The following is a 13,054-nucleotide window of genomic DNA, read 5'->3' on the forward strand; positions in this document are numbered from 1 at the left end:
TACCCACCAAATATTAATATTTCTTAATCGTATGTTGTGGGTTGATGGAAAACTTAATTTTGAATACAGTGCTTTGTACCCTCCATGAGTGACCCACCTGCCTGCTCTGTCTACCTGTGCCTGTTTTGATATCAGGGTCTCGTTGACTGGGAGACAGCAGGGGCACATACAAGACAGACTCTTCAATATCTGTCAGGACATGTATTGATTGCAAAATATCAACCATTATCTGTGAGGATATGTGTTGATATCAACCAGACATTTTGAAATGGAAATATGTGAATCTGTGTTCTCAGTTGTACTATTCACCAAATAAGTAGTTGGTGCTGTTGGACAACATAACCCACACGCCAGGACAGTTATACAACTGTCACCATCACCTTACCCTCCAGCATCAACACACGAGAAATAACAATTGAATATTCATCTATGTTTGTTGAGATCAGTGTAGATGCAGACATGCATGAAATTACTCGCGTGAGAGTTATGCAACCACACACTGAGGACCCTGGTTTCAGTAGTACACAGACGCAGACAATATTTCACCACTGGATGGCGCCAGGTCAACAGCTTTCAAGTCTCCAGTCTGATATCTATATCAATGACTGGCTGCTTACTGCATATTTACACTGTAGAGAGGAGCATCTGAGCAGTCTGGTGTGGCTTCCTCTTCCTCCACTACAACTCTGCACTGAGGTGAAACAACTGGTGTGAAAGGATCGAGTCTCCAGTCAGCACAGACACCTCTCTGCCTGGGGATCAGGATAGTCTCCAGTCAGCACAGACACCTCTCTCTGCCTGGGGAACAGGATAGTCTCCAGTCAGCACAGACACCTCTCTGCCTGGGGATCAGGATAGTCTCCAGTCAGCACAGACGCCTCTCTGCCTGGGGAACAGGATAGTCTCCAGTCAGCACAGACACCTCTCTGCCTGGGGATCAGGATAGTCTCCAGTCAGCACAGACGCCTCTCTGCCTGGGGAACAGGATAGTCTCCAGTCAGCACAGACACCTCTCTGCCTGGGGAACAGGATAGTCTCCAGTCAGCACAGACACCTCTCTGCCTGGGGATCAGGATAGTCTCCAGTCAGCACAGACGCTTCTCTCTGCCTGGGGATCCAGGTCAGTGCAGCTGAGACAGCAGGGGGGATCTCAATAGTGTTACAGAGGAGATGAGCAGGGGGGGGTCTCAATAGTCTGACAGAGGAGATGAGCAGGGAGGGTCTCGATAGTCCGACAGAGGAGATGAGCAGGGGGGGTCTCGATAGTCCGACAGAGGAGATGAGCAGGGGGGGTCTCAATAGTCTGACAGAGAAGATGAGCAGGGGGGGGGTCTCAATAGTCTGATAGAGGAGATGAGCAGGGGGGGGGTCTCAATAGTCTAATAGAGGATATGAGCAGGGGGGGTCTCAATAGTCTGATAGAGGAGGAGATGAGCAGGGGGGTGGGTCTCAATAGTCTGATAGAGGAGGAGATGAGCAGGGGGGTGGGTCTCAATAGTCTGACAGGAGATGAGCAGGGGGGGGTCTCAATAGTCTAAGCAGCCGTCCTCCCTTGCCATCAACCCCTCATCTGTACTGATATAGAACTACAGAACAGGCTGATAGTTGTCAGTGATTGGCTGATGTAAGCATCATAGAGGATAGAGGCTCTGTGTGCAAAGAGACAACCAGGTGTACAGATGACAATGTAGTCCAATTTACTCTATAAGCAAGTTATGTGTGTCTGGTTTGTACTACCACAGGAAAGAGACGACAGGCATGTGTGTTTGGGGGGTGGGCTCAGCTAAGGGAGGAGCTGTGTAAAGATAGTACTGATACTGTGTTTCTGTAGCTGACTGTTTACATGCAAAAAGTTCCCTTCTCTAGACAAGTACATAAACACACATTCTCTCACACACATACACACACACACAGCTCTGAGATACACACAGTATACACACACTCTCTCTCACACAGTACGACATACACAGGAAAATGACGTAAGCAAGACTGCTCCCCACAGCTAAAACATGGCTGTTTATTTTCTCCTTCATTCTATAATTGCCTGCCACTCAAACCAAACATCACAGAGCCACACGACTACACAGTATAGAAGCGTGATGATGTGGGGGTCACCAGAAATGGGTTAGTTAGAAATCAAATGTGTTGATTTGATTGTGAATTACACAGTGAAATACACTGACTAAAGAGTTCCTGGACTTGAGTTACAGTTTGTGGCTGTTCCTGAATAAAATCTGTCCAAATGTTAGAATGTCAGCAGACACCGCCACAGGGCAGTCTCATGTCACATTGCATCACGTTCTTAAAATAATGGCATAAGTCATTAGTCTAGTCAAGTGACTTGGGCCATTATTTTAGGAAGGTGACGATTGGGCTCCCAAGACATTGGAAATGGTGACTGCAGCTGAGTGTATGTGAATAAAAACAGCCATTACAGAGCGTAGTTACCGCCCTGTGGATGATCTATGTTTCAGTAGCAGAAATTAGCTGGCTAAACAATTATATTTGTTGTGTTTCAGAATATATATATTTTTAAAGTGAGCTAGTCAAACTAAAAATTGTTATTCCTGAAACCCCTCAAATTCAGAAGCTCATAAAAACTGTACTGATAATAACATAATTTGAATGTCATCAGGTTCCAGCTGCAGTTAGTGGTTGATTATTTGACAAGATTTATGTAATTTAAAGCTGCAGTATGTACGCATTTTAAATACTGCTATATTGCTATGATAAATCTAGAAGGATAAGTGAACTCATCTCATCTTTGTAGACAGCTGCTTGGCTCTGCTACAGCAATTCTCATAAAAATTATTATTATTATTATTATTATTTGGGGTCAGTCGACACCATAGCTTTTTTTTTTTTTTAAAGCTTGAAGCTAAAAAAGCTTTAAAAAAAAAAGCTGAGTCGTGGCCCCACCTGGTTCAAAGCATGTGTGAGCTGAGACCCAATCAGCAATGCGGGGGATCCTCCTATGGCCTTATGGGTACCCAAACCCACAAACCATGAGATTGAAGCAGAGTGAATTTATTCTTGGCAGTTCGAGAGTTCTCTCATTGCTAGTGCGTTGCCTACTGCAGCTTTGACCGAGATAGTTTACACAGTACCAACTTGTGGTTATTTGTTTTGTTCTGTTTAGCTGCCAACAGATGACCAATGGAAACGATGCAACACCACTATGTAACAGCAACTTGATCAAACATATGTAGCAGTAGGCTAGTCTCAATTCAAATGATGATTTTATATTAAAAAATATAAGTTTGCCTTAATGTAAATGTAAAATAAATACAAACTAATACAACTTATCTGAAAAAGTCAGCCCAGCAAAGGGATTTTGACATAAGTATATTACAGTCTATAGACAATAATACATGATTGGAAATCAAGAGTTTTCTCTGAAACACTGCCGTCAGCTAATTCTGCGAAAATCTGATTTGAAATTATGACCTGACATGACCTCTCTGTCCAAAAATACATTTTCAAGGAATATTGCCTATTTCTATTCTCTCTCTCTCTCTCTCTCTCATTCCCTCTCAACGATCTCATAAATTCAAACAACTTTATTTACATACACACATCATTTTTCAAGGAGTAAAACGGTGACAAATCTGCCACAAGATACAATAAGTGCTATTCAATGGTGCTTGGTGACTCAACACTAAAGCATGGAGTATGAAGACTTGAAGTTTCCCCAAAAAGTCAAGTTCCACTAGGGACCCTTTCAATTTAGAAATGTTTCATATTTCACATGGCAGTGCAGACTAATTTATTACTGAACATCTATTTCACTTGACGGTTTGAGTGTCTGGATATGGCACCACACAACACCTCGAATAAATACAGGAGGAGGGTGGAAGAACCTGTCATCCCCTCGACGCTCCTTAGCACACTTAGCACTTCATAGTGCCCTCGGCTGTCTTAAGGTAGAATGTCCGTAACGTTTCCTGGTCCCTCGTCTCCCTACCTCATTCCTTCACAGGCTGGTCTCGGGGCTGGTGACTGCCTCGCCATTTTGTTCTGATTCTTTCAGGAACTTCTCCACCTCCTCCTTGTCCACCACCATACTGTCCGGCCTAGTCTCCTCCTTCTCCTCATCTGTCATCTCCTTCGCCTCCGTCATCTCTGTTTTCTCTCTCTCCTCCTTCTCTCCCTTCTCCTCCTCCTCCTCCTCCTCCTCCTCCCCGTCCACCTCTTCCTCTGGGACCTTCTTGATTTTCTCCATCTCGGCGCCCACCGCTCCGCTCTCCAGCTCGGCGGTCGCCGTCCCGGTCGGCTCCTTCTTGACGAACAGGAAGTTACACGTGGCGAGCACCACGGCGGCGAAGACCACCTCACTTCCTGCCAGCATGAACACGTACATGTAGTTTTTGGTGGCGTCCAGCAGTCGACCTGAGGAAAGGTACAGTGAGGAACAGAGGAAGGAGAGGGGGGGGGGGGAGAGAGAGAGAGGAAGGGACAGAGGGAGGAAGGTGGGACAGGACATGAATGAAGAGATGGACACAGAAAGGAGAGGGGGGAGAAAAACGTCATTAGATCAAAATGTACTATCTTGTGGTACCGGTGCTACTGACCCATAATGCAGTTGTTTTAGTTCACTCACCAGCCCCAGGCGGCCCGACCAGTACGGCAAAGGCCTCCATGAGCAGAACCAATCCTATGGCGCTGGAGAACTTCTCTGTGCCGACGATCGCCATGAGGACCTCGAACTGCAGCGCACCCACCATCCCGTAGGAGACGCCGAAGAAGATGCAGAACACCACCAGAGATTCGTAGTCTTTGGCCTAGAGGGAGAGCAGATTAGATTAGATTTGATTAGGATCTCTTTTAGCCATCGGCTAGTCTTCCAAGAGTCCTTAATTAAAACATACAGTACAATACAATAATGCAGAAGATACTACAATTCATAAATAGAATAATTCAAGAAAAAAAAAAGAAGAAAAGAAAGAAACATGATAGTAAATACAATAATAACAGTAAAATACAATAGTTCAAAACACTACTTTCAAAAGCACACATCACACCTATATCACACAACCTTACATATTATATAACCTGATTAACCTTAAAGTCTTAAAACTTCCAATCCAGCAGAGACCCACAGGAGTAAAAAAAAAGATTCACTCTCACTTCAAGTAGAATTCTAGCGAATTCTACCCTTCAGTTCAAAGTGGCAATCTCAAACTTTTTCATATACATAAATGTCAGTTTCACCACTTTCTATCACCAATTGAGGTAACACAGTAATGATTCCTATTCCCCATTCACAAAAGCCTTTCCATTTGCAGCATTGCCATTTTTTGTGAATTAGGTGTCTGTGGCAACATTCCCACGGTTGACGTGATCGGTGGCTCATGTTTGGTTTCAAAATTAACTCTGAAAAAAAACTTGCCGCAATTACCGCTTATCACCAAAGACAATGAAACTTAAACCCTCGAGATTGACACTTTAACTCGAAGTGTAGCAAGAACAGAATGGAGGCGCCACAGCCCACCTGAGATCCGATGAGGTCCGTGGTGCCGTTGAAGATCATGGCGAAGCTGAAGAGGTAGACGCAGTACGGCCGGACGCACTTGAGGCCGGCGATCAGGCCGCAGGTGGGCCGTGCGAAGATGTCGATGAAGCCCAGGATGGTGAGCAGCAGAGCCGACTTGGTGTCCTCGTTCCCCAGCTCCTTGGCGTAGCTCACCAGGAACAGCGGTGGCACGAACAGCCCTAGCACCATGATGGTGGCCGAGACGGTGTATATAAGGAAGCCGCGGTCCTTGAACACGGAGAAGTCCAGCAGCTTGGCTTTGGGCTTGGGCTTCCTCTTCTCCGCCGCCGCCGCCGCCTCTTCCGCCTTCTCCCCGCCGTCGGACGCCTTGGCCTTGGGGGCCACCAGGGGCCGCATGAGGGCCCCGCAGACGCAGCAGTTGAGCAGCAGCCCCCCCAGGATGAGGAAGCCCCCCCGCCAACCGTACTGGTACTGCAGCCCCTGGCCCAGCGGAGAGAGGCAGCACAGCGCCACAGGGCTGCCCGCCGCCGACAGCCCGTTGGCCAGCGGACGCTTCTGGTCGAAGTAGCGGTTCAGCATGATCAGAGAAGGCTGGAAGTTCAACGCCAGGCCCAGACCTGGATCCAATAGAGATGGATAGAATAGATAAGAGATGAGAGGAGACGAAAGGAGAGGAGACGAGAAGAAAGAATAGAGGAGAAGAGAATAAATGTGAAGAGAGAGAGGAGAAGAAAAGAGAGTAGAAGAGAGAAGAGAATAGATGAGAGGAGGAGAGGAGAGGAGAGAAGAGAGTAGAAGAAAACAGAAGATGATGACAGATGAGAAGAGAGGAGAAGAGAAGATAAATTCTGACAGATGGGTCACAGATGACTAAATCCTCTCTGAATGTCAGTGCCCAGTGAACACAGAAGCTGACCTGTGATGACGCCGGTGCACAGGTAAATGTGGATGATGCTGGTGGAGAAGGAGGCCAGGATCATGCCCAGAGAGGCCAGCAGCCCGCCCACCATCATGACTGGCCGACACCCGAAACGGTTCACCAACACACTGCACACAGGACCTGAAGAGAACACACACACACACACACACAATCTGAGTCTAGTCTACTGACTAGCCTACACAAGTCTAGCCTACAGACTAGCCTACAGGAGTCTAGCATACAGACTAGCCTATACAGGTCTAGTCTACAGACTAGCCTACACTAACTTAGGAACGCATTGTCTGGCTCTTATTTATGATCAGATGGCCATACGTTACCTCTAACATATATCGAGAGGGTTTGTGATCTCACAGCACTGTCTCACGTCTGAAAGCCCGCTGGTCATGTGAGCTTGTCTGTAGATCAGGCGCTCCATTCCACAGATGTAGCCTGATATCTTTTGTCACCATGGTCAGGTATTCCTATCATGTTACACCTACTCAGAGGTAGGCGTACGATTCAAACCCAAACATAGCACTACAACTAGCAGGTATAAGTTCTACGCTGGGCTTAAAGCGCTTTCTAGGTCCGGCCTACTCTTATGTCTAGGGCTGCACCCAGTTGGTGCAACCGGCCCCAGAGCATTAAAAAAAGAAAATAGCTTTGAGTTGTGGCCATTACCGAACGGGCCTACCGATAGAAATTTAGGGTGAGATTCCTTACACGAACATAAAAAAAACATTTAGAACAGTTTATAGGGGCCCACGTCTTTTAAAATAAGAGAGAAGCTTGTGTGGGCTACATATTTTCTATAGCCTACTCGTTAATCTAATGGGTGGGAATGTACAGTAGGCTACCTTTCCATAGATAAATGAGTAGGCTATAAAACTAGTCTATAGAGGGCACTATTAAAGTTTGTGAACTCGAGACAGATCACACAGGTGCAGGTCACAAGGTAAATTGGTTCAATCTGTTTGATCTTGTCAAAGAACCGTACATGGGACCTGGTAGGGTGGGGGAGGCTGTAGGGGGGTGGGGGGGAGCTGGTAGGGTGGGGGAGGCTGTAGGGGGGTGGGGGGGAGCTGGTAGGGAGGGGGAGGCTGTAGGGGGGTGGGGGGAGCTGGTAGGGAGGGGGAGGCTGTAGGGGGGTGGGGGGGAGCTGGTAGGGAGGCGGAGGCTGTAGGGGTGTGGGGGGGAGCTGGTAGGGAGGGGGAGGCTGTAGGGGGGTGGGGGGAGCTAGTAGGGAGGTGGAGGCTGTAGGGGGGTGGGGGGGAGCTGGTAGGGAGGGGGAGGCTGTAGGGGGGGGGGGGGAGCTGGTAGGGAGGGGGAGGCTGTAGGGGGGGGGGGGGGGGCTGGTAGGGAGAGGGGCCCCTCTACACGTCCAGGCCCAGGGGCCCATTTCTTCATGGTCCGTCTCTGCATACCTGTGCCATAGAGCATGGCCAGCAGTATGGAGGAGATCCAGGCCGTGTCGCTGTAGCCCACTCCAAACTCCCTGATCAGCTCCTTGAAGAACACGCTGACTGCCTTAGGGAAGGCGTAAGAGAAGCCTGTGATGACGAAGCAGCCCAGCAGCACAGCCCAACCCCAGCCCCCGTCAGGGGCCTTCACACCCCCGGGGCCCTGGTCCACAGCTACGCCTCCCATGATCCTTTAGGGGTTGGTTCTGAGAGGACATAGAGAAAAAGAGGAATGGATTAACCTGGAGAGAGCCCTTTGACCATTATCAGGGCCACATCCACACATCACAGACTTGTTTAGGACGTCTGTGCCATAAAGTATAGACTATTCTGCTCAGGAGGCCGTCTATGTTCTACATCCACAGAGTTCAGAGCTTGAGGTGTTTAGTAGCTGCTCTTTTGGTGCCTGTTATTAAACCCTATAGAATGCATTGAGCAGATCCACTATGGCGCAGTAACACTTTATGGACAGCAGAGGGAGGGAGAGACCGTGTTTACTCCTGAAAGGAAATAAACTGTGTTGTGGACACATTTTATTTTATTGATCTAATTCATGGCCTTTTTTATTTATTTATTTTAAACATGGTCATTTTCATTACATAGCATATTTTTGTCTTACAAAAAGTTACAATTCCTTGACGTTCTTTTTAAATTGTAGTTTAGCTGAAACATTAGTCAGAGGCAGAAGAGCATTCATACGCAGGGGGACTATCCATGGAAATCAGCCTTCTGGCTGGAATAGAGTGAATTTAAATTTTTTATTAAATGTTCATGAATGTACATTGTCCCTCTTGAGCAAATAAAAATAAAAGTAAAGTATGCTGTTTATTAACAGAAAAGCACACAAAACGGAACCATGTTGCCAGACTTCCACAGTTGTGGGCTACTTTCCTGCTAGCATCTCACTCAAGACCCCAAGAGCTGCTCTGGGCTGAGTTTCCCTGAGGCATCGTAGCGCTACGTTCATCGTAAGCTATGGCGTTCATCATAGCGCTACGATGAACGTAGCGCTACGATGCCTTTGGGAAACTCTGAGCTGTCAAACATTTTGGGCGTAGTGGCCAGGCTTGTTATTGCAGGTCACGTGATATATTTGCGGTCTAAAATATGTTTTCCTATAGAAATCGACATACATGGGGAATGAACCAGCTGGGGAAAGAAACCACAAATCTTCTGGGTATCACTCACAGTTAAAAACAACTGACTCCCTGGCTGGCACACACAGGAAAGTGGAAGTAGGCCTACAACGGCACATGGTCCATTTTATACCCAAGCAGGCCCCGCCCCTCTGCTGAACACCAATCAGAACCCCTGTCTCGCTGGGCACTCCACTATAGTCCGCATCGGACTCCCACCTGGGAGATCGGGGTTCAAGGCCCCAGTGTGGACGATTTTGGTAAACCATACCCACACCCTCTGCTAGCCAGTGGGTTTATTCCTACGTTTACTTTCGGCCTTTCCATCCCTCTCCCTCCCTCCTTTCACTCCCCTTTCCCCTTTTTGTGCGTGGCTGTAAGCCAGCGCACCAATGATAGAAAATGCCCGGTTGTCACTCCCTCCCTCCCTCCCTGGCTTCCTCCGTCCTGTTGTTGACCTGCAGTTCTATGTTGCTACCACAAGTGGCAGTGGTCCCAGAACCTGCAGTTCTATGTTGCTATCACAAGAGGCAGATAGACTGCATTTACCGTTTTTGGCCAAGGGAGGGCAGCAATAGGCTTAGATAGACTGTGTTCCTTGTTGAGTGTAGTACTAGCAGTACTTATAACAAACACCTACTGCTTCTCACTGCTACTGCTTCTCACCTCAACTTCCACACAACACCTCCACAGTTACTGCTCCGCCCGGAGTGGGCTATAGACACACGGTCTCCAATGAGGGGTGCATGGGGATGGCCTGGCAATCACTGACCTGCCCCCCACCGCCTCTGACCCGAGGGGGCGGAGTCTCGCCACCACACCACTATCCACGCCACGATCCCCACATCTCAGCCCCTGAGTTGGCTAAAGACACAGTTTTCACGGTTGGGTGCATGTGGGTGACCTAGAGAGCAGTACACTGTCCTCGAGGGGACAGGGGAAACCTCCCCTGTGGGCTCGAGGAGGCGGAGTCTCGTCACCACGCCAATATCCACGCCAAAGACCCCACAACTAAGCCCCTGAGTTAGCTAGAGACACACGATCTTCACTGGTGGGTGCAGTGATTGCCCGGAGGTCAGTGACGTGTACCCGACCAACTCAGACACGAGGGGGCGGAGCCTCGCCACCACGCCACTATCCACGCCACAGACCCTACAACTAAGCCCCTGAATGAGCTAGAGACACACGGTCTTCACTGGGGGGTGCATAGAGATTGTCCGGAAGTCAATGCAGTGTCGCCGACCAACTCAGGTCCGAGGGGGCTGAGGGGGTTGGAGGTACACGGTCACTGCACTGCTCCTGACCTGCTCTGACCTTAGGGGGTGGAGTCTCACCACCACGCCACTATCCAAGCTACGGACCCCACAACTCAGCCCTTGAGTGAGCTAGAGACACATGGTCTTCACCAGTGGGTGCATGGAGATTGCTCGGAGGTCACTGTACTGTCCCCAACCAGCTCTCTGCCCCTGGTTATCTGGTTTATCCCTTACCTTTGTCCAGAAACAGAAGTTGAACCAATTGCAGCAAAATAGCTAACGTTACAGGAATCATCAGTGTAACTGCTTTAGCCACTGACCACTACCATTAATGTTATGGAAGCTGCTGCTAGTTGTTGTGAGCTCATGAGCTAACTGGCTATCCCGCTCTTATTGTGCTGGATTAGCATTACAAGTATTGGAACTGATGTGTCCAGGCGACAAGACCCATCTCAATTTATCAGACATTATTTCATGTCATTTCAATTCACAGCTATTTCAGTGGCATGACTAGCTTCCGTCCTACCAGTCCTGAACAGAAACAAGCCAGCCACGCACATAAGCCAGGCTGGACCTGGCCTGGTTTTACTTGGAGTAATGGTGCATTCGTTTGTGGTCGGAGGTGGCAAGTCGCAAGTGGCAAAATACCTACCTCCGACCTGTGTGCAATCGAGCTATATACCATTATATCACAGTTACCTAGTTATATCTAGTGCATTCGAGCAACTGGGGGCTGAGAAACATCCGAATTTGCGACAAGGAAGTGCGAGTTCATGCGGTGTTTTATTTAACCATTCCTAGTAGCAAGTCGCAATTTGCCACCTCCCAGTTATAAACGAACGCACCATAACTAGCTCTACTTGACTAGGACATTCCAGATCTTTAATACGCGCTGATTGGTCCATTCCAGACCTCATTCCCAGGCGTCTGGTCCCGCCTATCCATCCATTAGAGGAGAGGAGAGCCCATTGAGCCAATCGCGATGCTTAATATAATAATCTGCTCAATCGGCTGAGCAAACGGTTGTGATGAGGTTGTTGGCCGGGATCACTGACCGTAAAAGAGCAGAGCAGTCCACCGTTTCCTAGTAACGTGTTGATGGGACCGAAAACCCCAGATTACCACCGGTTTATCACACAAGATGCTGATGCCCACACCACGTACCTACGGCAGCCCGACAGTTAACGGCATCACTTTACATAAGACTGCGCAGGTCTGGGTCCTGTTCATTTTCTGAGCACGATTGGTTAAAGCAAGGATGCTAGGTATTAAATTAATGTTTCATAGCCTACTCAGAAATCGTTAGAATGGACTCAAGATGGAAGGCTGAAAACGCGACTATTGGGCATTTTAGAGACACATCACGGCATTTAATAAATAGTCGACAGGGCTACGTTTCGGTCGTGTTTAACACCCGACCAGCCCTGGTGAACTGAAGGACATTCTGGTCCCTTGGCCGTTCATAGGCTACGTCATTGTGGTGATGGGGAAAGTTACGAGTGAGTGAGCATCTGAGCACGGTGTAGCCTATGGCCGAGAAGGCTAGTATCAAAGCAAATATTGTGAAATTGTTCCGTTTTTACATCAGTGGAGGATAAGAAGTGGGTGGGTTATTAACCCATTGTGTGTCTGTGAATAAAGAACTGTAGCCTATAGTAGGCTAGGCTATCCTATCCTACTGCACCTGACTAATTTGAGCCACCGGTGATGTCACAGTGTTCCACGGTGTTCACAGGGTTAGGGCTATAGTATATATATAATCTCCAAGTCGCAGCAGTTGTGAAAGATGATTCTAAAACATGAGCGACACCCACTCGGGAGTGGATATGACCTGTTACATGCAGTAACCCCCGGGATGCGCGGTGATGGTGTCACAAGTCACGACGAGACTAATCTTAGCCTAATAGCCCAGAGGTTATGTCTACCTGTAGAATAATAGGCCTTTCGCTTGTAGCCAGGTAATTCTTTTACGATAGGCTATCCTAAAATAAAGAGAACTTTTGACCAAACTAATTGTATTGATTCTTAGTAGTATTATTGCTTCAATGCTATGATCATGGCATTTGACCACCCTTCATTTCAATATCACTTTTTGAAAATAAAAGAAAAAAACGCAGTTAGTATACCTAAACTTGACCTTCGGCAACCAAATATGTCTGATTATAGGCTATCGGCTAGCATTTCGACACCCAATGAAGATAGACTAGGCCATACATAAAATAATTGAATGTTATTATTAGCTTATGCCATCATTAGACATAATATCACAGCATCATTATATTGACTTGACAAAGCCATTCCATTAGGATGATAAATGTGGTAGGCTACATAGCCTACCTGAGTGATGCTGATCGGCGTGTCTCTCCCGGTCCCTCCCTCCGCCAGCCGAGCGCTCTGAGCTACAACCACGTTTGTTTCCGCACGTATCCAGAGACGTCAATTCGAAAGGAAACCCCCGCTCACCACAACAGAGCTGGCGCACTAGGTCCTAAAGACTGCCTCTTCAAAGACAGGTCCCACTTTCTTGTTACTCAACCATGACTCAAACCATCGCATCCTGCTCGTGCTATTTTTGCAGTTTGCCTTCATTGTGCGTTTAGTGAGTGCTTACCTAAATGATAGACCGCCGTGCAGATGCTGGGCCATTTCAAGATACAGTGGACAACGTTCAAAAATGATGACATTTATAAGAGGGCTGGGCTTCTCCCAATAGAGCATCTATGATCAATTCTTCTAAGCTGGTCTAGAAACGCCTACTTTAATCAAATCATTCAGTCTGGACAACATCC

The 13,054-nt window shown here is 47.8% G+C and overlaps 1 protein-coding gene across 1 annotated transcript; it reads right to left on the reverse strand.

Moving 5' to 3' along the window:
* Positions 1-1,121: 1,121 nt before the first annotated feature.
* Positions 1,122-8,060, reverse strand: LOC311309684 (monocarboxylate transporter 4-like; the record flags this gene model as incomplete). The annotated part of the gene is made up of 6 exons (XM_084439012.1): positions 1,122-1,130; positions 4,190-4,389; positions 4,601-4,781; positions 5,492-6,111; positions 6,411-6,554; positions 7,838-8,060. 6 exons carry the CDS (start codon positions 8,058-8,060, stop codon positions 1,122-1,124), a joined length of 1,377 nt encoding a protein of 458 aa, XP_084295138.1.
* Between the last annotated feature and the right edge of the window lie 4,994 nt (positions 8,061-13,054).

This window comes from Borostomias antarcticus (genome assembly GCF_949987555.1).
Source record: "Borostomias antarcticus genome assembly, chromosome: 5".
In the NCBI taxonomy this organism is placed as follows: domain Eukaryota; kingdom Metazoa; phylum Chordata; class Actinopteri; order Stomiiformes; family Stomiidae; genus Borostomias; species Borostomias antarcticus.